The following is a 27,220-nucleotide window of genomic DNA, read 5'->3' on the forward strand; positions in this document are numbered from 1 at the left end:
TTCGGGAAATAGTAACTCACATTTTCCAGTAGTGCACCAACTTCCTAGTTAATTAATGTTTACATTATTAGTTTAATCACGTAATAATTACACAGAGAATTGATTTGATAATAAAACAGTCTTCACTTTAATGATAGTCCAAAGACACAACATTACTGACCCAGACAATGTTACAGTAAATGAGACATGAGTAAATTAAGCTATAGAGTTAGGAAGCAAGCCTGATAAACCAAATCACCAATCTTTCTGATTATACCAACAGATTTCATCACTTTGCTGCAGACAAATTGAATATGATCTTTCCAGGATACCGTTTCATCAATTAAAACTGAGGAATCTAGTGGATGGGACTTGTTCCATTTCATTCCCACCAATTGGCTCTTCATTTTACAATATTTCTTATTCGTACCAATTAATACAATAAAGTATAATTTCTATTTACATTTTAAGATAAACAAATGATCTGTGACCGACCGGCTCCATCTTACGTAAAAAATAATAATAATTAAATGTTTTTTTTATTTATTTTTTACAATAATTGTACAATAATTAAAATTGATTAAATGTTTTTCTCCTCATCGTCACATAATACCCCATAATGACAAAGCAAAAACAGGCTTTTAGAAATTTTTGCTATAAAAAACCCTGAAATATTACATTTACGTAAGTACTGTAATTCAGACCCTTTACTCAGTACTTTGTTGAAGCACCTTTGGCAGTGATTACAGACTCGAGTCTTCTTGGGTATGTTGCTACAAGCATGGCACAGCTGTATTTGGGGAGCTTTTCCCATTCTTCTCTGCAGATCCTCTCAAGCTCTGTCAGGTTGGATGGGTGTCCGAGTGACCACCCAATTGCTCAGTTCGGCCGGGCGGCCAGCTCTACGAAGAGTCTTGGCGGTTCCAAACTGCTTCCATTTAAGAATGAGGGAGGCACTGTGTTCTTGGGGACATTCAATGCTACAGAATGTTTTTGGTACCCTTCCCCAGATCTATGCCTCGACACAATCCTGTCTCTGAGCTCTACGGACAATTCCTTCCACCTTATGGCTTGATTTTTGCTCTGACATACACTGTCAACTGTGGGACCTTATATAGACAGGTGTGCGCCTTTCCAAATCATGTCCAATCAATTTAATTTACCACAAGTGGACTCCAAGTTGTAGAAACATCTCAAGGACGATCAATGGAAACAGGATGCACCTGAGCTCAATTTCGAGTGACATAGCAAAGGGTCTGAATACTTACGTAAATTAGGTATTTCTGTTTTTTATTTGTAATACATTTCAAAACATTTCTAAAAAACTGTTTTTGCTTTGTCGTTATGGGGTGTTGTGTGTAGATTGCTGAGTTTTTTGTTGTTGTACTTTTCCTTTTAATTATAAGATTAAGGCTGTAATGTAACAAAATGTGGAAAAAGTCAAGGGGTATGAAAACTTTCTGAAGGCACTGTATATCATACACTACAGTTGAGGAACAATTGGAAAGTATATCTGCTTTCAAAGTTGATTAACATGTCACCCCACTTTTGAGAAAATGGCCCTTGAATGATTTAGTACACCGACTGGAGAGCTCTTTGCCGACACCCATTCAGCATCGTTCAAACCCTCTTAAGCCTTCGCCCCACCCATCTCTTTAAGGATTCAGATGAGGCCATGTGCTGAACAGACCGAGTACGGCAGTGTACTCAACCAAAGATTAAGACTAAAGGCTGGTTTATACTACGTCTATCTACATGTCTGTAGACAGTTGTCACAGTGACATCACTAATATTCCATTGTTGTCCGACATTCAAACTTGTCGTTATGAAAAAAAGCATAAACACAAAAACAACTATCAGCCTGATCGTCCAAAATAGCCTAACTGGTGTATTTTAACACCAATAAACCCATGCATTTAAAAATGAATGTAGTATACAGTGGGGCAAAAAAGTATTTAGTCAGCCACCAATTGAGCAAGTTCTCCCACTTAAAAAGATGAGAGAGGCCTGTAATTTTAATTATAGGTACACTTCAACTATGACAGGCAAAATGAGAAAGAAAATCCAGAAAATCACATTGTAGGATTTGTAATGAATCTATTTGCAAATTATGGTGGAAAATAAGTATTTGGTCACCTAGAAACAAGCAAGATTTCTGGCTCTCACAGACCTGTAACAACTTCTTTAAGAGGCTCCCCTGTCCTCCACTCGTTACCTGTATTAATGGCACCTGTTTGAACTTGTTATCAGTATAAAAAAGACACCTGTCCACAACCTCAAACAGTCACACTTCAAACTCCACTATGGCCAAGACCAAAGAGCTGTCAAAGGACACCAGAAACAAGATTGTAGACCTGCACCAGGCTGGGAAGACTGAATCTGCAATAGGTAAGCAGCTTGGTTTGAAGAAATCAACTGTGGGAGCAATTATTAGGAAATGGAAGACATACAAGACCACTGATAATCTCCCTCAATCTGGGGCTCCACGCAAGATCTCACCCGATGGGGTCAAAATGATCACAAGAACGGTGAGCAAAAATCCCAGAACCACACGGGGGGACCTAGTAAATGACCTGCAGAGAGCTGGGACCAAAGTAACAAAGCCTACCATCAGTAACACACTACGCCGCCAGGGACTCAAATCCTGCAGTGCCAGACGTGTCCCCTGCTTAAGCCAGTACATGTCCAGGCCCGTCAGAAGTTTGCTAGAGAGCATTGGATGATCCAGAAGAAGATTGGGAGAATGTCATATGGTCAGATGAAACCAAAATATAACTTTTTGGTAAAAACTCTACTCGTCGTGTTTGGAGGACAAAGAATGCGGAGTTGCATCCAAAGAACACAATACCTACTGTGAAGCATGGGGGTGGAAACATCATGCTTTGGGGCTGTTTTCTGAAAAGGGACCAGGACTACTGAGCCGTGTAAAGGAAAGAATGAATGGGGCCATGTATCGTGAGATTTTGAGTGAAAACCTCCATCAGCAAGGGCATTGAAGATGAAACGTGGCTGGATCTTTCAGCATGACAATGATCCCAAACACACCACCCGGGCAACAAAGGAGTGGCTTCGTAATAAGCATTTCATGGTCCTGGAGTGGCCTAGCCAGTCTCCAGATCTCAACCCCATAGAAAATCTTTGGAGGGTGTTGAAAGCCTGTGTTGCCCAGCAACAGCCCCAACACGTCACTGCTCTAGAGGAGATTTGCATGGAGGAATGGGCCAAAATACCAGCAACAGTGTGTGAAAACCTTGTGAAGACTTAGAGAAAACATTTGACCTCTGTCATTGCCAACAAAGGGTATATAACAAAGTATTGAGATAAGCTTTTGTTATTGACCAAATACTTATTTTCCACCACAATTTGCAAATAAATTAATAAAAAATCCTACAATGTGATTTTCTGGATTTTTTTTTCATTTTGTCTGTTATAGTTGAAGTGTACCTATGATGAAAATTACAGGCCTCTCAAGTGGGAGAACTTGCACAATTGGTGGCTGACTAAATACTTTTTTGCCCCACTTTGTCACATGCACAGGATACAGAAGGTGTAAACGGTACAGGTAGCTAGCTAAACAACCAACCATAATCCCAACCCATAACATCACTACCATGCATGAATCTGCAGGTAGCTAAAGCTAACCAACTAGGTTCAATGTTAGCTAGCTAACAGACTAACAATGCAAAAGGATTTCTGAGATACAAATAATATTATTACACAGATCATAAACGTAATGTAACGTTAGCTAGCAAGCCAGGCAGTTAACGTTAGTTAGCTAACTAACAGTCTGTTTTAACATGCAATGAAAATTAGAAACATAATATCTGAAAATGAAGCTAGCTCGACTCTCTTAACTGTATACATGGCTGAACGCTTCTCCCTCTCTGTCAAGGATGCCATAGTTGCCCTTAGTTTGAAAATGCAATCCAGAGATGTGTTTTATACAACAGCCTTCTTTGTGTTCTCTTTTTGACTCCCTCCACATATTTGCAATCAAATGCCAGAATTTTCTCCTTGGGTTTCATACCCTGCTTCCACTGGGCATTCCAGTGATTTCAAAACTAGGTCAACTTCTTTGGTGACAACACTGTTGATCACCGTTTCAGAAGAGTCTACAATGTCTGATTCAATGATTTTATTTGAACCTAAATCAGTGATTTCCTCATTGTCTGATTCATTTTCAGAGTCAGAATGGCACGAACATCCAGCAATAGCAACACTTTTGAAGTTTGTGATATCTTTCAAAAAAGCTGCATTAGAAAGGATTACCTACACATACTGAGCAGCTCAGGTTAAAACATATGAATGCTACATGGCAGACCAATCCGAATTCATCCCTCAGCATGTCCAGCACAGCCATTATCTCTGCCAATAATGGTTAGCTGGAAGGTTCCTGTCTTTCTCCGCAGCTAAACCAACTAGGTTCGTAATTTAACAATTATATTCGTATTTAAGGATGGCAAACATACACAAGCAAGACAGACTTTATCACACATGCATCAGTACGATTAACAGAGCGAAAGCAGAGAACTGACTGCACTTTACTAAACGAGCGGGAGATCACCAACTCACAAGTTGGTGCTGTGGGTACAAGCAGTATGCATGCGGGGGCAGTAAGTCAGAATACAGGTCAAAGATGCTTGGGACACTTCACCCTTACCCTCCTCAAAAACAATGACATTTCTTGAAACATTGACAAATTGTTAAGTCTACCAAATGTAGTGTACTGTGTTCGTAATAGTTTTGGGGACAGAAAACTGAGTTGGAATGTCGACTCAGTTGTCATCCTACTCCATCTTCTAGCTCTGCCTGTATTGGACCTCCTCTCCTCACTATATCCGCTGTTGACTGAACATTCCAACCGAATTAAAGAGATGACCCGATGTGACATGTCGGAGTTTCACCTTCCGTCTGATCTAAAGGTGCACACTAATATGACAATCATCAGTCATTGTGTACTACATCACTGTTACTCAACACAACCTGCTAAGATCAAAAACACAAGAACTCCTCCTTCAAAACCGAGAAGAGGATTGGTGGAGGCACAAGCAGAGCCATTCAGAGGTCTCCTCTGTGGCACGTGACTGGGTGACAGACAAGGCCGACTGAGAAGACTGCTCATTCGTCCATGATCTAAGCACATCTCGTGTCGTAATGGTCCTCGAGCAGATTAAGTCATTCTAAGGCAGGGCAAAGGAGGACAGCAAGACAGCCGTAGGGTTCCTAACCAAGCATACTGCTCCACTAAAGACCTTAATTACATAAGATAGCAAAGCCATTTAGCCTTCCTAAGAGGCCATGGACCAAATACACCCCATCTGCACTGATCAAAAACATTGGGCAAACCGGAGCGGACATTAATACATAAAAGGCCATAGACGAAGGGGACAGTGTCAACATTTTGCTTGTGTGTTGTAAACATTGGGCTCAAAACAAACAAAGACAGAAAGCTCAGCTTTCTACGCTGCCCTCTACTAGGTAGAGTGCTGACTGTGCAATCTCCATGGGTTGTGTTTTCCTCTCGTCTCCCTCCATTCATTAATTTACTCCAGCTCTCTTCTATGGCCATTCTCATCTCTTTCGCTCACCTTACTGCTTACCTACATTTACATTTACATTTAAGTCATTTAGCAGACGCTCTTATCCAGAGCGACTTACAAATTGGTGAATTCACCTTCTGACATCCAGTGGAACAGCCACTTTACAATAGTGCATCTAAATCATTTAAGGGGGGTGAGAAGGATTACTTTATCCTATCCTAGGTATTCCATGAAGAGGTGGGGTTTCAGGTGTCTCCGGAAGGTGGTGATTGACTCCGCTGTCCTGGCGTCGTACCTCCCATCGGTCCTCGCTCTCTTGCAAACTTAGTTTTTTCTCAGAATACTGGTTGTATTGTGAGCTAGAGTAGAGACTGTGCTAATGACGTGCAAAGGGCTGTGTGTGTACACTATGAAAAGTCTCATTGGATTTCTGTGAGACTGTTGTAGGGGTCAACTAGTATAGGGGCTGGATTGTCCCAGAGTCCATAACTGTGTCAATGACGATTTACAAACTAACAGTGAGAGATGACAGCTTGGGCCCTGCTTAGTGAATCACTGCAGCCACAGACAGGCATCGTGCAGCGCCAGCTCCCCAGCTGGCAGCTCAGGTTAATAGCAGCCAGAATGCAACAGACAACCACGTACAGCAGGACAAGGCACAGTAGGGCGGCACCATGGCTACTAGGACTGCCATGTATCACAGACAGAATTGATTATCAATGACTGTGTGGAATCCATTACTGACAAACACAGTTGAAAACAAGACCTAATACTATCCCAGAATGAACTACAAAAATGTTGCTTTATAAATTACATACTGTGATATCGGCAACCTCTTTTTCCATACAGTAAGTTATTAAAGACAGTTCATTATAACCTCCGATATACTAGGCAGTGAGGACAGTCAGAGTTGACCTACCTTCTGAGACGTAGACAAAGGGCTTGTTCTTCACAGAGAGAAGAGTTAGCAGGTTGAAGAACAGAGCTACAAAGGTCCCCACCAACAGACGACCCCTACACACACACACACACACACACACACACACACACACACACACACACACACACACACACACACACACACACACACACACACGTACCATTATCAGTACAAAATAGGCACACACTTGTAACACATTGATGTCAAACATAGCACACACTCTCCATGGCTTGTACAGTTGTCGCCATTGCCGTTCACTACACAAGTATTAGGCTAATTACTGTGCACACAATCAAGTTAAGAGTAATATTATTGCTAAAATTAAGTTGGAATACATGACACGTTCACAATGAAGTTAAAGAAGAAGTGAATTGTGATGGAAAACAAACACGTGTAAAAGTGTCCAAAACACAAACATCAAAACAACCAAATAGAGACAATTCATTTTTTTTTAATATCCAAAAACAAATCAACTGAGGCAGATTTTAATGCTGAGGGAAGTCAGTGGGTGCTGCATTGTAAATGGATGTTCTACACTAGATTAAATGTGGTACCTGGAACATGTGACGTCTTGCCTGGCTAACACCTGCTGCCCAGCAGTGAAAATAATACTTGTGGTTTTAGTGATAGTGCACTCCAATGCTCCACTGCTTTGAAATGTAATCTCGTCAACGGAGACAGGTTTAAGTCGGTCTTGTTTTCATCAAACTACTAATCTTTGTTTCATAATGGTGATCCAGACTGTGGCGAGTGATGGCAACATAATTAGCTGAAAATCACATTGTTTAGAGGGACGAGAGCGACAGTAGGCTAGCACTGTCTGGACCTGCCTGTGATGTTTGTTTGGGCTGCTGTTCTCCCTGGAGTGTGTGTGTGGGCAAGCGTGTTTGGACCGGGGCCTACTTACGTGTGCACCTCAGGCTGCTCCACGAATCTCTCCACACTGACAAAATAACAGAAGGGAAGAAAAACAGTGTCACATAGAAACATGGGACAATATGGGACAAGTTAATAAACAAGAAAGATACCACGTGACCTGACAAGGAAACCCTCTGTTGGGCTGTTATAGTACAAGGGCACTTCATATACCAGGAAACTCTATTGGGCTGCTGTTCTAGTCATACTCGCATTCGTAGTCGTATCCATTTTATCATAGTTGATACTCGAAATCGGATCTACTCGTGATCGGATTCCGGAAGTGAGCTTTAAATGCCAGTAAAGCGTATACCTCAAGCGCGCATTGCTTCGCTATCACTCAGAGCTCATCGTTATGTTCCTTAACTCTTCCACACACATTGTTCAAAGGCAATCGACCCTGACAGATGAAAATGCACATGATTTATTTAGTCCTATTCAATTATCAACAAAATAAGCTAATAAATAGCATAATGCATGGCTGGCTACTGCAGCCTGTATTTATTACAGACACAGATTTACAGTGCCTTCAGAAAGTATTCACACCCCTTGAATTTTATCACATTTTGTTGGTTTACAACCTGAATGGATTAAATAGAGATGTTGTGACACACAATGCCCCATAATATCAAAGTGGAATTATGTTTGATATTTTTTACAAATTAATTCAAATTTAAAAGTTGAAATGTCTTGAGTCAACTACTCAACCTCTTTGTTATGACAAGCCTAAATAAGTTCAGGAGTAGAAATTTGCTTAACAAGTCACATAATTAGTTGCATGGACTCCCTCTGTTTGAAATAGTGTTTAACATTATTTTTGAATGACTCTCTCATCTCGGTACCCCACACATACAATTATTTGTAAGGTCCCTCAGCCGAGCAGTGAATTTCAAACACAGATTCAACCACAAAGACCAGGGAGGTTTTCCAATGCCTCACAAAGAAGAGTGCTTATTGGTAGATATGTAAAACAACTCAAAAAGCAGACATTGAATATCCCTTCGAGCATGTTGAAGTTATTAATTACACATTGGATGGTGTATCAATACACCCAGTCACTACAAAGATACAGGCGTCCTTTCTAACTCAGTTGCCAGAGAGGAAGAAAACTGCTCAGGGATTTCACCTGGAGGCCAATGGTGTCTTTAAAACAGATACATTCTCAGTTTTCACAGCCATTAAACTATGCATCAGCCTAATTGACAGAGTGAAAAGAAGGAAGCCTGTACAGAATTTAAAAAATCCAAAACATGCATCCTGTTTGCAACAAGGCACTAAAGAAATTCTGCAAAAAATGAGGCAAAGCAATTAGCCCCTTATATTCAGGACAAAACGTTATGTTTGGGGCAAATCCAATAGAACACATTAATGAGTACCACTCTCCAAATTTTCAAGCATAGTGGTGGCTGCATCATGTTATGGGCATGCTTGTAATCGTTAAGGACTGGGGAGTTTTTCAGGATAAAAAAAAATAAATGGAATGGAGCTATGCATAGGCAAATTCCTAGAGCATAACCTGGTTCAGTCGGCTTTTCATCAGACACTGGGAGATTAATTCACCTTTCAGCAAGACAATAACCAAGGTCAAATATACACTGGAGTTGCTTACCAAGAATGTGAATGTTCCTGAGTGACGAGTTACAGTTTTGACTTAAATCGAAGGCAAGACGTGAAAACGGATGTGTAGCAAAGTTGCACAATTTTTCTAATAACATGTTTTCACTTTGTCATTATGGGGTATTGTGTGTAGATGGGTGAAAAAAAAGATATGATTTTCTAATGATCTGTTGCTCTGTAAACATGCCTAAGGTGAGAATAAATATAATAGCATGCAAGCATGGGCTTGGATCATGACACAACGACAGACGTCAACAATGGAATAATTATTTGGACAGACAAAGTAGGCCTACTTAACAACGCCAAGCAGACAGACAAAAACCACCATATGGCCTCAGGAAAGTGGATGGGAAATAACTACATTGAACTACTATGTCCAACTATGGATTCTGATTCAAACACAATGTTTGGAGAAGGGGAGACTTGTGACCCTGAGACGAGTGACTGAGTGAGTGAAACAGAGGCGTGCTCTGTCTGGAGAAATTAGTGCAGAAGGAGAGCGGCTTGCTTCATTCCAAATCATCGTAGCAGGCCTCAACCAATATCCTGCACATTTCTTTACAGACGGAGAAACTAGCCGATAGTTGTTTAACCACATAGCGCTTCACACTGAGTGAAAGAGAGATGAGTGCTGGTAGCTGGAAATACTTTTTTTCAGATCCCGGAAAATGAGAAAATATACTTGTGTCATAATCGAATTTGGAAAATCCTCCATATCCATTACGATACTCGTTTTGTCCGAGTACTTGGCACACCCCTAGAATAAGGGCACTTCCTATACCAGGGAAAACACATGGCGCTAGTAATAATGAGGGGAGTCCGCGCTGAGATGCTAAGGCGGAGTGATATAATAAAAGAGACGGCCAGGACACGCTGGGAGCTACATGGCCGATTAAGTGTGATAGTAACACTAGAACCGATCACTGAGACAACAGCCATAGTAACACTAGAACCGATCACTGAGACAACAGCCATAGTAACACTAGAACCGATCACTGGGACAACAGCCATCAGAAACGCGCCACTAAAGGCTATTTACAGAAGTGGTTTTGCATATGTCTCCAGGATAGATTTGTCCTTTAGGTGGATGATCAAAACCTTTGTCCAGTATTCATGGCAACATTAAGGGAAGAAGGTATGGAGCCAGCCTAGATTTACCATACACTTACCACAAATCAACCTGGACTCGGGTAGATGTAACATAGTACATTTAAATCTGAGATACTCCAATTAGTATGATATGTTCCGTTTTGAATGGCATGTATTAATTTGTGGATGGATGTCCATCACCCATTTTGTATGATGGATTATGAATTGCAATTCGGACAATATGCTACAAATTGCAATTCGTGCAATATATTACGAATCTGCAAAACATATGATATGTCACAAATTCCTATTTGTAGTGGCTAACACTAGCTAAGTGGCTAACTTTAGCTAGGCTAGGGCTTTAGGTTAGGAGTTGGGTTAAAAGGATTAAGGTTATCAAGCATGCTAAGTAGTTGCAAAGTAGCTAAAAAGTAGAAAGTTGTTGCAAAATTGCTAAACTGCAAAAGTTGTCCATGGTGTGATTAGAACATGCAACCTTTGTGTTGCTAAACGTTGGTGTTACAATACTACCCATCCACCCTGACCAACCACCATACTTTCGTTTTTGCAGCCTAAGGTCGATGTCCGCGTCCCCACAAAATCTAATTTGCAAAATTACAAAAATTTCCAATAAAGATATGTCTGTTTCAGCGAGAGATCAGTTTCTTTTTTGCATTGGATGCATCCACAGATGTCACACTTTCTCATCTGCAGTGAAAGATGACAGTGCTAAAGGGGTGTTTGTCACACCATGAGACAACGAAAAAAGTTCTCACAAAATTGTCTGTACGCTTTGGCGATTTGGCCTACAAACTATTATGACCCCTCTGTGGAAAGATGAATCTCATATGTTGGTTGTTTTGCTCTAAGACGCACACAGGCCTCACAAGACTCGTCTGAAGGTACCCAAGTACCATTTGAAAAAAATAATGGATGTACAGTCTTGGCCAAATGTTTTGAGAATGACACAAATATTAATTTTCAAAGTCTGCTGCCTCAGTTTGTATGATGGCAATTTGCATATACTCCAGAATGTTATGAAGAGTGATCAGATGAATTGCAATTAATTGCAAAGTCCCTCTTTGCCATGCAAATGAACTGAATCCCCCAAAAACATTTCCACTGAATTTCAGCCCAGCCACAAAAGGACTAGCTGACATTCTCTCATTAACACAGGTGTGAATGTTGACGAGGAAAAGGCTGGAGATCACTCTGTCATGCTGAATGAGTTCGAATAACAGACTGGAAGCCTCAAAATGAGAGTGGTGCTTAGAATCATTCTTCTTCCTCTGCCATCCATGGTTACCTGCAAGGAAACACGTGCCATCATCATTACTTTGCACAAAAAGGGCTTCACAGGCAAGAATATTGCTGCCAGTAAGATTGCACCTAAATCAACCATTTATCAGATCACCAAGAACTTCAAGGAGAGAGGTTCAATTGTTGTGAAGAAGGGTTCAGGGCGCCCAAGAAAGTCCAGCAAGCGCCAGCACCGTCTCCTAAAGTTGTTTCAGCTGCGGGATTGGGGCAACACCAGTACTCAGGAATGGCAGCAGGCAGGTGTGAGTGCATCTGCACGCACAGTGAGGCAAATACTTTTGAAGGATGGCTTGGTGTCAAGAAGGGCAGCAAAGAAGCCAATTCTCTCCAGGAAAAACATCAGGGACAGACAGATATTCTGCCAAAGGTAGGGCGATTGGACTGCTGAGGACTGGGGTAAAGTCATTTTCTCTGATGAATCCCCTTTCCGATTGTTTGGGGCATCCGGAATAAAGCTTGTCCGGAGAAGACAAGGTGAGCACTACCATCAGTCCTGTGTCATGCCAACAGTAAAGCATCCTGAGACCATTCATGTGTGGGGTTGCTTCTCAACCAAGGGAGTGTGCTCACTCACAATGTTGCCTAAGAACACAGCCATGAATAAAGAATGGTACCAACACATCCTCCAAGAGATCAACTTCTCCCAACCATCCAGGGACAGTTTGGTGACGAACAATGCCTTTCTCAGCATGATGGAGCACCTTGCCATAAGGAAAAAGGGATAACTAAGAGGCTCGTGGAACAAAACATCAATATTTTGGGCCCATGGCCAGGAAACTCCCCAGACCTTAGTCCTATTGAGAACTTGTGGTCAATCCTCAAGAGGCGGGTGGACAAACAAAAACCCACAAATTCTGACAAACTCCAAGCATTGATTATGCAATAATGGGCTGCAATCAGTCAGGATGTGGCCCAGAAGTTAATTGACAGCATGCCAGGGCGGATTGCAGAGGTCTTGAAAAAGAAGGGTCAACACTGCAAACCTTGACTCTTTGCACCAACTTCATGCAATTGTCAAAAAAGGCTTTTGGCACTTATGAAATGCTTGTAATTATACTTCAGTATTCCATAGTAACATCTGACAAAAAATATCTAAAGACACTGAAGCAGCAAACTTTGAAAAATTAATATGTTTCATTCTCAAAACTTTTGGCCACATCAGAAATGTACATACACCTCAGCCAAATACATTTAAACTCAGTTTCACAATTCCTCACATTTAATCCTAGTAAAAATTCCCTGTTTTAGGTCAGTTAGGATCACCACTTTATTTTAAGAATGTGAAATGTCAAAAGAATGTGTAGAGAGAATGATTTCTTTCAGCATTTATTTCTATCACCACAATCCCAGTGGGTCAGAAGTTTACATACACTCAATTAGTATTTGGTAGCATTGCCTTTAAGTTGTTTAACTGGGTCAAACATTTTGGGTAGCCTTCCACAACCATTCCCACAATAAGTTGGGTGAATTTTGGCCTATTCCTCCGGACAGAGCGGGTGTAACTAAGTCAGGTTTGGAGGCCTCCTTGCTCGCACACACTTTTTCAGTTCTGCCCACAGATTTTCTATAGGATTGAGGTCAGGGCTTTGTGATGGCCACTCCAATACCTTGACTTTGTTGTCCTTAAGTCATTTTGCCACAACTTTGGAAGTATGCTTGGGGTCATTGTCCATTTGGAAGACCCATTGCGACCAAGCTTCCTGACTGATGTCTTGAGATGTTGCTTCAATATATCCACATAATTTTCCTTCCTAATGATGCCATCTATTTTGTGAAGTGCACCAGTCCCTCCTGCAGCAAAGCACCCCCACAACATGATGCTGCCACCCCCGTGCTTCACTGTTGGGATGGTGTTCTTCAGCTTGCAAGCCTCAACCTTTTTCCTCCAAACAAAATTATGGTAATTATGGCCAAACAGTTATATTTTTGTTTTAGCAGACCAGAGGACATTTCTCCAAAAAGTACGATCTTTGTCCCCATGTGCAGTTGCAAACAGTAGTCTGGCTTTTTTAATGGTGGTTTTGGAGCAGTGGCTTCTTCCTTGCTGAGCGGCCCTTCAGGTTATGTCGATTTGGACTTGATTTACTGTGAATATAGATACTTTGTACCTGTTTCCTCCAGCATCTTCACAAGGTCCTTTGTGTTGTTCAGAGATTGATTTGCACTTTTAGCACCAAAGTACGTTCATCTATAGGAGACAGAATGTGTGTCCTTCCTGAGCGGTATGACGGCTGCGTGGTCCCATGGTGTTAATACTTGCGTACTATTGTTTGTACAGATGAACGTGGTACCTTCAGGAGTTTGGCAATTACTCCCAATGATGTACCAGACATGTGGAGGTCTACAATTTCTTGTCTGAGGTCTTGGTAGATTTATTTAGATTTTCCCATGATGTCAAGCAAAGAGGCACTGAGTTTGAAGGTAGGCCTTGAAATACATCCACAGGTACACCTCCAATTGATTCAAATGATGTCAATTCGCCTATCAGAAGCTTCTAAAGCCATGACATCATTTTCTGGAATTTTCCAAGCTATTTAAAGGCACAGTCAACTTAGTGTATGTAAACTTCTGACCCACTGGAATTGTGATACAGTGAATTATAAGTGAAATAATCTGTCTGTAAACAATTGTTGGAAAAATTACTTGTGTCATGCACAAAGTAGATGTCCTAACCGAGCGACTATAGTTTGTTAACAAGAAATGTGTGGAGTGGTTGAAAAACAAGTTAATGACTCCAACCTAAGTGTATGTAAACTTAGACTTCAACTGTATATATGGACACTGTTTAGTGCCAAAAATAAGGGGTTATATGATATTCCTGATCTCTCTTATATCTTTGACACTTCAGAACAAACTTCCTTTTTATTTTGGGGGGGGGAGAAACTGTTGTTCCATGTAGTGAATCTGTTATTCAATATGTTTGTATGGGCTAATTGTATTAAGGCCCAATTTTTTTATATACTTCAGGTAGTTTTAAAATTCAAAATCAAATTGCTAAATGATCCTTGGTAGGACCTTTCAAAAACAATTCCATATAGCTTAGTAGAACCCTCCACCGTGTTAGACAGGGCTTAGACTCGTATGGATTAAGTAACCCTCTCTCTTATGTAACCATACCAAATGTAATATCATACTAATTTGAGTGTCCCCCCGCCCGTTTCTCTCTCTTTGAATGACGGAAGCCTTGTTACACACGTGCTTGACATGTTGTTTGGCAGCCATGTGAAAGAAACAGTGTAACGTCATCACCTCTCCCCTCCTCTACCCTGCAGAGACGTGACCGCTAGATAAACCCTGCCTTCTCTAATGGGTGCTTCAGGTTGAGGTGTGGACATAGGCACGAACAAACATTCCCACAGTGCTGAAATGTCCTACAATCATCAACCCCCCCCCCCCGAACACACTGCACTAGCCCTACATAGGACACACATGGTCAATGTACTAGTTGGCAGCTGAGTGAAAAGAGGTAGTGACTGCGCCGTCATCAGCACCCCCCCTCCTAAAACCCTCGCCTGCCTGAGCAGTGACCTCTTGATAAACCCTGGCTCTGATCGCCTTGGCCCTAGGTGTGGGCACAAGCAGACATTCTCACAGCTCTGAAATATTCAGTAGCCCCCGTCCCCCCACCCCGTGTCCCAAAACAGGGGTAAACCCTGGTTCCACCTACCTCTCCTTCAGGATGAACAGAGCACCCAGCTGCACCAGCACCGTGGAGGCAAACACAGCAAGGACCTCCAGTCGCTTAAACCTGGTGGAAAACACACATGCGTGAGCAATCAAGCAAACGAATATAACTGAAAATACACATGACTGACATCAGAGATCATGTGCTTTGTACCATACATTTTCATTTGAGCTACTGAAAGACTACCAGGATGCTTGAAAATACAATTTTTAAATGTTTTTTTGTCACTGATCTCATTGTCTGATATGAAAATTCCAACAGACAGATATAAAAATAAACATTCTGTACAACAATAACATTCTGTACAACAATAACATTCTGTACAACAACAACAGAGGTACAACAATAACAGAGGTACAGTGCCTTGCGAAAGTATTCGGCCCCCTTGAACTTTGCGACCTTTTGCCACATTTCAGGCTTCAAACATAAAGATATATAAACTGTATTTTTTTGTGAAGAATCAACAACAAGTGGGACACAATTATGAAGTGGAACGACATTTATTGGATATTTCAAACTTTTTTTAACAAATCAAAAACTGAAAAATTGGGCATGCAAAATTATTCAGCCCCCTTAAGTTAATACTTTGTAGCGCCACCTTTTGCTGCGATTACAGCTGTAAGTCGCTTGGGGTATGTCTCTATCAGTTTTGCACATTGAGAGACTGAAATTTTTTCCCATTCCTCCTTGCAAAACAGCTCGAGCTCAGTGAGGTTGGAGGGAGAGCATTTGTGAACAGCAGTTTTCAGTTCTTTCCACAGATTCTCGATTGGATTCAGGTCTGGACTTTGACTTGGCCATTCTAACACCTGGATATTTTTAACCATTCCATTGTAGATTTTGCTTTATGTTTTGGATCATTGTCTTGTTGGAAGACAAATCTCCGTCCCAGTCTCAGGTCTTTTGCAGACTACATCAGGTTTTCTTCCAGAATGGTCCTGTATTTGGCTCCATCCATCTTCCCATCAATTTTAACCATCTTCCCTGTCCCTGCTGAAGAAAAGCAGGCCCAAACCATGATGCTGCCACCACCATGTTTGACAGTGGGGATGGTGTGTTCAGGGTGATGAGCTGTGTTGCTTTTATGCCAAACATAACGTTTTGCATTGTTGCCAAAAAGTTCAATTTTGGTTTCATCTGACCAGAGCACCTTCTTCCACATGTTTGGTGTGTCTCCCAGGTGGCTTGTGGCAAACTTTAAAAGACACTTTTTATGGATATCTTTAAGAAATGGCTTTCTTCTTGCCACTCTTCCATAAAGGCCAGATTTGTGCAATATACGACTGATTGTTGTCCTATGGACAGAGTCTCCCACCTCCGCTGTAGATCTCTGCAGTTCATCCAGAGTGATCATGGGCCTCTTGGCTGCATCTCTGATCAGTCTTCTCCTTGTATGAGCTGAAAGTTTAGAGGGACGGCCAGGTCTTGGTAGATTTGTAGCGGTCTGATACTCCTTCCATTTCAATATTATCGCTTGCACAGTGCTCCTTGGGATGTTTAAAGCTTGGGAAATCTTTTTGTATCCAAATCCGGCTTTAAACTTCTTCACAACAATATCTTGGACCTGCCTGGTGTGTTCCTTGTTCTTCATGATGCTCTCTGCGCTTTTAACGGACCTCTGAGACTATCACAGTGCAGGTGCATTTATACGGAGACTTGATTACACACAGGTGGATTGTATTTATCATCATTAGTCATTTAGGTCAACATTGGATCATTCAGAGATCCTCACTGAACTTCTGGAGAGAGTTTGCTGCACTGAAAGTAAAGGGGCTGAATAATTTTGCACGCCCAATTTTTCAGTTTTTGATTTGTTAAAAAAGTTTGAAATATCCAATAAATGTTGTTCCACTTCATGATTGTGTCCCACTTGTTGTTGATTCTTCACAAAAAATACAGTTTTATATCTTTATGTTGAAAGCCTGAAATGTGGCAAAAGGTCGCAAAGTTCAAGGGGGCCGAATACTTTTGCAAGGCACTGTATATATGGAAGTAGTTTAGTGCCAAAAAAAGGGTTAAATATGGGTACAAAATGTATATAAATAATTTCCTGATCTATCTTATATAATTTAGAAACAGGACAGACACTTCAAAACACACTTAAAATATACTTTTCTTTGTTAAAACTCTAGACTAGAGGTTAAGCTCCTGACCTGTGTTGATGGTCGTGTGTTTGTTTGCCCGTGACTGACTACAGTCACGGTATGGTGTAGCCTTTGTATGTTTGTGTGTGTTGTCCCTAATCATCTCATACACACAGCCTTTGACACACCATGCAAGCTGTTTTTATCGGGTAGAGCTCTGTTTGTTTGGCATAGGGCTCTGTGGGTTTGCTTTTTTCCCTTTGACCTTAGGGTGTTGAGCAGTGGTGGTTGCATAGAAAGCTGCTTTTCAGCTTGATTTGGCCCTAATGTGCTCACTGGGCCAGTACAATGGGTCAGCCACTGGACAGATTATCTCATTTCAACGGAGCAACTCTCCCTAACCCTTCTGTCTCTCCAGCTAGTGATATATTTTATATATATCAATTTACATTATTAAAGTGGCTGGAGTTGAGTCAAGTGTGTTGGCAGCAGCCACTCAATGTTAGGGGTGGCTGTTTAACAGTCTGATTGCCTTGAGATAGAAGCTGTTTTTCAGTAAACTCGGTCCCTGCTTTGATGCACCTGTATTGACCTCGCCTTCTGGATGATAGCGGGGTGAACAGGGAGTGGCTCGGGTGGTTGTTGTCCTTGATGATCTTTATGGCCTTCCTGTGACATTGGGTGGTGTAGGTGTACTGGAGGGCAGGTAGTTTGCCCTCGGTGATGCGTTGTGCAGACCTCACTGCCCTCTGGAATGCCTTACGGTTGTGGGCGGAGCAGTTGCCGTACCAGGCGGTGATACAGCCTGACAGGATGCTCTCAATTGTGCATCTGTAGATGTTTGTGAGAGCTTTTGGTGACAAGCCGAATTTCTTCAGCCTCCTGAGGTTGAAGAGGTGCTACTGCACCTTCTTCATGACGCTGTCTGTGTTGGTGGACCAATTCAGTTTGTCCGTGATGTGTACGCCGAGGAACTTAAAAAAACTTACTACCCTCTCCACTACTGTCCCATCGATGTGGATAGGGGGTGCTCCCTCTGCTGTTTCCTGAAGTCCACAATCATCTCCTTTGTTTTGATGACGTTGAGTGTGAGGTTATTTTCCTGACACCATACTCCGAGGGCCCTCACCTCCTCCCTGTAGGTCTAGTCATTGTTGGTAATCAAGCCTACCACTGTCGTGTCGTCCGCAAACTTGATGATTGAGTTGGAGGTGTGCATGGCCACATAGTCGTGGGTGAACAGGGAGTACAGGAGAGGGCTTAAAACACACCCTTGTGGGGCCCCAGTTTTGAGGATCAGCGGGGTGGATCAGCGGGGTGGAGATGTTGTTCCTCGTGAGAAGACCAATTTTCAGGATGTCTCCTGGTCTGACAAACTTCCACCCCAGACGCGGAAGGAGGACGCAGTAGATAGAGACGCAGCACATGCCAAAAAAAACATATCTCTAGCTAAAACAGGCAGATATAGATAGAAATTGTTTTATTATGTTAATTCTAAAAAAAAATCCGCAGGGGTGTGTCAAACATTTATTCCAGTGCCAAAATTTACCAAAAAGTGTAAGTAGGATAGTTTTGGTCATAAAGTCAGTATATTCCAAAACTGGGTTTTGTGAGATGTGTAACTGAAGATGTCACGTACATCATGGTTGGGTTCTGATTTCAATCCTGCCCACACAGGACCAAAGCCTGGCACAGTCTAATCCTGGCTGGCAGTAATCAAATCATCCAGATCACAGATGCCCGGTATGCTGCAGAGCACACTATCCAATCACTCACCAGAATCAACCCGCGCATTCAATTTATAGACATCCAAACTAAACATTAGTATGCAGCACCTCAAACTTGTTTAAACAACAATCCATACACAAGAAAATGTTATGTTGAAAAAACAAGTTGCTTTTTAAAAACGGCTTGGGTTTTCATTCATGAACTAACGTTAGAATCATAAACACCAAATTTATCAAAGACAACTACATCTAGAAAGGAGGAAATGCAGTATTCCCTGACCAATCATGTTCACGATGTCCTGCTGCCTCTCCCGGTTGCTAAGCAATTCGGTACGGTGACTGAAAGGGGATAAACATTACTGCCAGGATATGATATAGCAAACATAACACCCACATTGAACCACACAATTCCAATTTTTCTTGATGAGTACCGAAAATGCCCCAGGACTACCTGACATGATGACTCCTTGCTGACCCCAGTCCACCTGGCCGTGCTGCTGCTCCAGTTTCAACTGTTCTGCCTTTTTATTATTCGACCATGCTGGTCATTTATGAACATTTGAACATCTTGGCCATGTTCTGTTATAATCTCTACCCGGCACAGCCAGAAGAGGACTGGCCACCCCACATAGCCTGGTTCCTCTCTAGGTTTCTTCCTAGGTTTTGGCCTCTCTAGGGAGTTTTTCCTAACCACCGTGCTTCTACACCTGCATTGCTTGCTGTTTGGGGTTTTAGGCTGGGTTTCTGTACAGCACTTTGAGATATCAGCTGATGTACGAAGGGCTATATAAATACATTTGATTTGATGCCCAGGAGGGAATTTGTAAGTTTAGCGCCTCTTTAAACAACCTAAGATGTGTGGGAATGGAAGTGTTGTATCACATACAGTACATTAAAGCATACACCAAAAAAATCCAGTAGACATTAATAAATCAATACAAGTTAATGGAAATATGATCATCAAATGACTCCATTTTTAAATATATAATAACAGTGGAGGTCATCATTTTAGAAAACAGGCTACTGTAGAATCAGTATGCTAATGGACGTACCCAAACGAGAAGAGTTGACTAGGCTTCTTCATGGCCACCCAGGAACTCAGCAGACAGGTGATCAGACTGTAGGCCAACAGGTACACATACATTACCAGTCAAAAGTTTGGACACACCTACTCATTCAAGGGTTTTTCTTTATTCTTACTATTTTCTACATCGTAGAATAATAGCAAAGACATCAAAACTATGAAATAACACATATGGAATCATATAGTAACCAAAAAAGTGTTTAATCAAAATATATTTTAGATTCTTGGTGGTTAGAGAATGACAAGACTTTTCAAAGCTTTCGTCAAGGCAAAGGGTGGCTACTTTGAAGAATCTCAAATATATTTTGATTTGTATAACACTTTTTTTTTTGGTTATTACATGATTCCATGTGTTATTTCATAGTTTGGATGTCTTCATTCTACAATGTAGAAAATAGTATAAATTTACAAAAACCCTTGAATGAGTCCAAACTTTTGATGGGAACTGTAAATCATCATGACAAACAACACCTCAACACAAACAATTGCACTCTAGTAAAAAGAGCTCAACACAAGTGTTTGGTACAATATTTAGCTTAGTATAAAACTTCCTTTAGACAGTGCTGATAAAACATGATGCTCCCCGGGATGCCCATTTACTCACCTGAAGAGATCGAAGATGGTGAGGTATGTGTATGCTGTTAAGGCTGAAATGACAGAGGAAAACATGATCAGTGAGTGCTATATATTACTTGAATTGATTCTAATAGAAATTAAGAAAACACTTTTTTGCTCTGTAAAAGTCATTGTAACATGTATGAAGGGGATAGCGGCAATACACCAGTTTAATTGACATAGACTATATTGATGAGATGAACCGTAATTGAATAGAGCCTGCCCTACTGTCAATCAACAAGACAAATGTTCTATGATGATAAATCAGCTGCAATACAGCCTTAGTGTACCAGCCATTTCACAGACAAAAATATAAATATCCTTTGGTTGCCAAGGATTCCCTCCCCCAAAACTGTGCCATTCCTGTCCAGTAGAGATGACAGTGTAGCTGTCGTGTCTGAGCTAAAGATGCCAACTCCCACGCATATACACAGACACAGCCTGTCATTGTTAATAGATTCAATGAGCAAGCCTGACCCAGTATCAAGCCTCCTACTGCTTCCCAATGTATCTAGACTTTAAAAACACAGGGAGTAGTGCCGTGCCATTCTCACAGTCAAACTCCCCAGCTCTAGGGGGCACTGTAGAGCAGAGCAGCAGTAGGCTGGAGGACCAGGAGGCAACAAAGGTGGAGGCAGAGTGATATCCGCCGGACTGCAAACCCAGCTTTATGTAAGCTGGATATGATGGAGGAGATTAGCAAAGCTTTGCATGGAGAGGAACATTTTGTTTTCACACTGCTCTACCATGTTGGCCAAACTGAGGTGATGTAATTCAGGATACACGCCGACCATTAGCCGTTGGCCCAGGGGATCTATCGGACTGATTGAGCTTGGTTTGTGCTGTACCTACCACGCCACCATGGTTACGGCTCAGCACTCTGCATCACCGCCAGAGCACACAGGAATATACAGTGGAGTCAGAAATGATTGATACCCATGATAAAGATGAGCAAAAATGACTAAAATAAATCATTCAAATACTGAGCTAATATACTAATACAATTATTCAGAGAAAGATAGTTAACTAGTAATTATAATTTCTCAAAAAAGTAGAGGTCAAAATTATTGACACCCCTGATTTCAATACCTCACCTTGTGAGGTTAACAACACTAAGCCTTGTTCTAAAATGTTTTATGCTAACTGGAGAACCCGTTGGGAAGGATCTTAGACCATTCCTACATACAGAATCTTTCCATATCCTTCGTCTGCACTTATGGACTGCCCTCTAATATTAAACCAAAGGATTTCAAAGGGAGTCCAGAGACTGAGATAGCCATTGTAAAATGTTGATTTTGTGGCAAACTAGCCATTTCTTTGTGGATTTTGAGGTGTGCTTAGGGTTATGGTCTTGCTGGAAGGTCTACTTGCAGTCAAGTTTCAAGTTCCTGGCAGATGCAACCAGGTTGTTGAGAAAAATACCAGCACAAGCAGAATAGCCCCATAACATCAAAGGTCCACCACCTTATTTTACAGTAGGTATGGGGTTCTCTTCTGCTTATGTATTCTCATTTAGAGCTCTTTGGCCAGGCATACCTGTGGAGGGTTTGTTGCCAAAATGAGAATGCATGAGCAGAAAAGAACCTCATACCCACTGTAAAATATGGTGGTGGCTCTTTGATGTTATGGGAATTTTTTGCTGAGAAATTGTATCATCATAAAATTTCATTTTTTTGATCATACAATATAGTTCAGTATTTAAATAATTTATTTTATACAGTCATTATCCCATATGGCCTTTCAACTGTGACCCAATCCTATAAATCCACTGTGGTGGTACAGGTGTCTCATCTTTAGGTGTTAATCATGTGAATGTACTATAACATCAGGGAGGACATAGGCTAGACTGGACCATTGGTAAATTAATGATAAAGTCGGATAAGCCCTGGAGCAGAGCATTGGCTATTCACTCTCAATGATTAGAAGATTGACAATGTTTACCAAAACAAAACAGGATGATATTTGTCATCAGGAAACGTCAGCTCAGTGTTTTTACATCCATCACGCAGTGTATTCACCACACACGGCATCTGTTAGGACAGATGCAGTGTGTGGTATCAGACAACCCAGTTGTCTGATACATTTTAATGCTAACATGCTGACCAAACCGGCCATGTTGAAAAAGTTAAAAACATACATGTTAATCAATAATTTCATTCAAACTACTTGCTAGTGTCTGCATAGCCAGGCGCTAAAATAGAACTTGGCCCCGTCTCTATCTACTCATTGGTTTTTACAAGCATATACCCACGTAGGTGTTTAAAAGATGGGAGGTCCACACTCCAGTCCAGTTGGAGGCAGTAATGCACCTTAAGTTGGTTGCCAACCGCCATATAAAATCCACAGGAGGATGAATGAGAGATGAATCAAAGAAAAGAAAAAATAACTAGGTTTCCCCTTTTTAACAGTTTATTAATATATTTTTTATCAAGGACAGTACACATTAATCAACATTTCAGTAAAAGTGCCGGTTTTAGCCAGCTGGCTAATTTTCATCCGCAGTCCTGGGGTAGGTTATTAAAAACAATTACAATACAGACAAACAATGAGCAGTGAGCACATACAGAGCGACATAGGCCAAGCAACATGTAGCATGCAGACAGAGAAACATAGGACAAGCAACAAGTAGCATGCTGACAGAGATATAGGACAAGCAACAAGTAGCATGCAGACAGATATATAGGACAAGCAACATGTAGCATGCAGACAGAGCAACATAGGACAAGCAACATGTAGCATGCAGACAGAGGGACATAGGACAAGCAACGTAGCATGCAGACAGAGAGACATAGGACAAGCAACATGAAGCATGCAGACAGAGACATAGGACAAGCGACATGTAGTAGCATGCAGACAGAGAAACATAGGACAAGCAACAAGTAGCATGCAGACAGAGAGACATAGGACAAGCAACATGTAGCATGCAGACAGAGAAACATAGGACAAGCAACATGTAGCATGCAAACAGAGCAAAAGCACAAAAAGCAACAAAGTGTTTCCACACCTCACAAGCTACAGACAACATGGAAAGCAGCAATACAGTCAACACTCATGGCAGACCTTGCAGATCTGCTGCCATGGGTGTGGGTTCTCTGTTTAACAAAAGTACTAAGTAGAGGGGGAGCCAGACCATGTAGGATCTTGAATACAAGACATGCGTCTGTGTATTGCACAAGATTTTCCCAACTCAGAAGTTCATGCTTTCTGAGGATGTAACAGTGATAATGGCTACTGGGCTTCCCATCAATCACTTTGAGACCCTGTTCTATTAGAGTAGTGAGTTCTTGTGCAGCGTGTCGTTTGCTCTTTGCATGCACATACATTACCACATACATTACACACACCTACTCATTCAAGAGTTTCTCTTTATTTTCACTATTTTCTACAATGTAGAATAATAGTGAAGACGTAAAAACTATAACACATATGGAATCATGTAGTAACCAACAACAAAGTGTTCAACAAATAAAAACATATTTCAGATTCTTCAAAGTAGCCAACCTTTGCCTTGATGACAGCTTTGCATATGCTTGGCATTCTCTCAATCAGCTTAACCTGGAATGCTTTTCCAAACAGTCTTGAAGGAGTTCCCACATATGCTGAGCACTTGTTGGCTGCTTTTCCTTCACCCTGCGGCCCAACTTACCCAAAACCATGTAAATTGGGTTGAGGTTGGGTGATTGTGGAGGCCAGGTAATCTGATGCATCACTCTCCTTCTTGGTCAAATAGCCCATACACAGCCTGGAGATGTGTTGGGTCATTGTCCTGTTGAAAAATATATTGGGACTAAGGGCAAACCAGATGGGATGGTGTGTCGCTGCAGAATGCTGTGGTAGCCATGCTGGTGAAGTAACCTGAATTCTAAATAAATCAGTGTCACCAGAAAAGCACCATGCCACCTCCTCCATGCTTCACGGTGGGAACCACACATGTGGAGATCATTCGTTTACCTACTCTGCATCTCACAAAGACACGGTGGTAGGAACCAAATATCTGAAATTTGGACTCATGTCCATTGATCGTGTTTCTTGGCCCAAGCAAGTCTCTTCTTATTGGTGTCCTTTAGTAGTGGTTTCTTTTCTTTTATTATTATTCATTTTTTAAAATTTTACCCCGTTTTCTCCCCAATTTTGTGGTATCCAATTGTTTAGTAGCTACTATCTTGTCTCATCGCTACAACTCCCATACGGGCTCGGGAGACACGAAGGTTGAAAGTCATGCGTCCTCCGATACACAGTATCGCGCCCTTCACCACTGCGCCACCCGGGAGGCAGTAGTGGTTTCTTTGCAGAAATCTGACCATGAAGGCCTGATTCACGCAGTCTCCTCTGAACAACTGATGTTGGGATGTGTCTGTTACTTGAACTCTGAAGCATTTATTTGGGCTGCAATTTCTGAGGCTGGTAACTCCAATGAACTTATCCTCTACAGCAAAGGTCAATTTGAAACTTCCTTTCCTGTGGCGGTCCTCATGAGAGCAAATGTCTTCTTAGCGCTTGATGGTTTTTGTGACTGCACTTTAACTTCTTGAAACTCCCCATCCCGGATCCGGGATCGTGACTAAAGCCTCAGGCTCATTAGCATAACGCAACGTTAACGATTTCTGAAAATCGCAAATAAAATAAAAATAATGCGCCTACTCTCAAGCTTAGCCTTTTCTTAACAACACTGTCATCTCAGATTTTCAAAATATGCTTTTGAACCATAGCAATTCACTAATTTGTGTAAGAGTATGCTAAGCTAGCTTAGCATTTTGAGTAGCATTTAGCACGCAACATTTTCACAAAAACCAGATAACCAAATAAATAAAATCATTTACCTTTGAAGAGCTTCGGATGTTTTCAATGAGGAGACTCTCAGTTACATAGGAAATGTGCAGTTTTTCAAAAAAATATTATGTGTAGGACAAATCGCTCCGTTTTGTTCACGTTTGGCTATGAAAAAAACCTGTATACAGTTATAGCCTGAAGCTCATTAGCATAATGTAACGTTAACGATTTCTGAAAATCGCAAATAAAATGAAAATAATGCGCCTACTCTCAAGCTTAGCCTATTCTTAACAACACTGTCATCTCAGATTTTCTAAATATGCTTTTGAACCATAGCAATTCACTAATTTGTGTAAGAGTATGCTAATCTAGTAGCATTTAGCATGCAACATTTTCACAAAAACCAGATAACCAAATAAATAAAATCATTTACCTTTGAAGAGCTTCGGATGTTTTCAATGAGGAGACTCTCAGTTACATACCAAATGTGCAGTTTTTCCTGAAAGCGTCTTTGTGTAGGAGAAATTGCTCCGTTTTGTACATCACATTTGGCTACCGAAACGAACCGAAAATTCAGTCACCTACAACGTCAAACTTTTTCCGAATTAACTCCATAATATCAACCGAAACATGGCAAACGTTGTTTGGAATCAATCCTCAAGGTGTTTTTTCACATATCTCTTCATTGATATATCGTTCGTGGAAGCCTGCATTCTTCTCTGAATTCTGTGGAAAAATACTTGCAGCTGACTTTTGCGCACCAATTTCGGCGCAGGACACCGGGCGGACACCTGGTAAATGTGGTCTCTTATGGTCAATCTTCCAATGATATGCCTACAAATACGTCACAATGCTGCAGACACCTTGGGGAAACGACAGAAAGGGCTGACTCACTCCTCTCGCAATCACAGCCATATAAGGAGACAATGGAAAACTGAGCCTCAAAAATCCTGCTCATTTCCTGGATGCCGTTTCATCTTGGTTTTGCCTGTAGCTCACGTTCTAGGGCACGAAAATATCTTTGCAGTTCTGGAAACGTCAGAGTGTTTTCTTTCCAAAGCTACCAATTATATGCATAGTCGAGCATCTTTTTGTGACAAAATATTGCACTTAAAACGGGCACGTCTTTTTATCCAAAAATGATATAGCGCCCCCAGAGTTTCAACAGGTTAAGAAACTTTCAAAGTTCTTGACATTTTCCAGATTGACTGACCTTCATGTCTTATAGTAATGATGGACTGTTGTTTGTCTTTGCTTATTTGAGCTGTTCTTGCCATAATATGGACTTGGTCTTTTACCAAATAGGGCTATCTTCTGTATACCAACCCTACCTTGTCACAACACAATTGATTGGCTCAAACGCATTAAGAAGGAAAGAAATTCCACAAATAAACTTTTCACAAGGCTCACCTGTTAATTGAAATGCATTCCTGATGAGTACCTCATGAAGCTGCTTGAGAGAATGCCAAGAGTGTACAAAGCTGTCATCAAGGCAAAGCGTGGCTACTTTGAAAAATCTCAAATATATTTAGATTTGTTTAACACTTTTTTGGTTAATACATGATTCCATGTGTAATTTCATAGTGTTGATGTCATCACTATTTTTCTACAATGTAGAAAATTGAAAAATAAAGAAAAACCCTGGAATGAGTAGGTATCACTATCATTTGCATACATTTGAACTTCAGACCAAGTACAGACAGAAGGCAGATCATTAATGTTCAAGCTGAACAGGAGGGGCCCCAGTATTGACCCTTGGGGCATGCCCACATCATAGCTTAGAGTGGGAGATAGCTCCATTACTCACTGACACACTGGGTTCTGCCTTCAAGGTATGATTTCATCCATCATGGCA

General features: G+C 41.3%; 1 protein-coding gene across 1 annotated transcript in view; it reads right to left on the reverse strand.

The window, feature by feature from the left end:
- LOC135511125 (zinc transporter 6-like) overlaps positions 1-27,220 on the reverse strand; it is a 76,972-nt gene that overhangs the window by 22,206 nt on the left and 27,546 nt on the right. The window contains exons 5-9 of the mRNA XM_064932688.1: positions 20,585-20,627; positions 19,949-20,014; positions 15,068-15,148; positions 7,367-7,402; positions 6,439-6,533 (exon numbers count right to left, since the gene is read on the reverse strand). Of these exons, the coding sequence (XP_064788760.1) occupies positions 6,439-6,533; positions 7,367-7,402; positions 15,068-15,148; positions 19,949-20,014; positions 20,585-20,627 (321 nt within the window). The remainder of the gene's footprint in view (positions 1-6,438; positions 6,534-7,366; positions 7,403-15,067; positions 15,149-19,948; positions 20,015-20,584; positions 20,628-27,220) is intronic.

This window comes from Oncorhynchus masou, chromosome 23 (assembly GCF_036934945.1).
Source record: "Oncorhynchus masou masou isolate Uvic2021 chromosome 23, UVic_Omas_1.1, whole genome shotgun sequence".
NCBI lineage: Eukaryota > Metazoa > Chordata > Actinopteri > Salmoniformes > Salmonidae > Oncorhynchus > Oncorhynchus masou.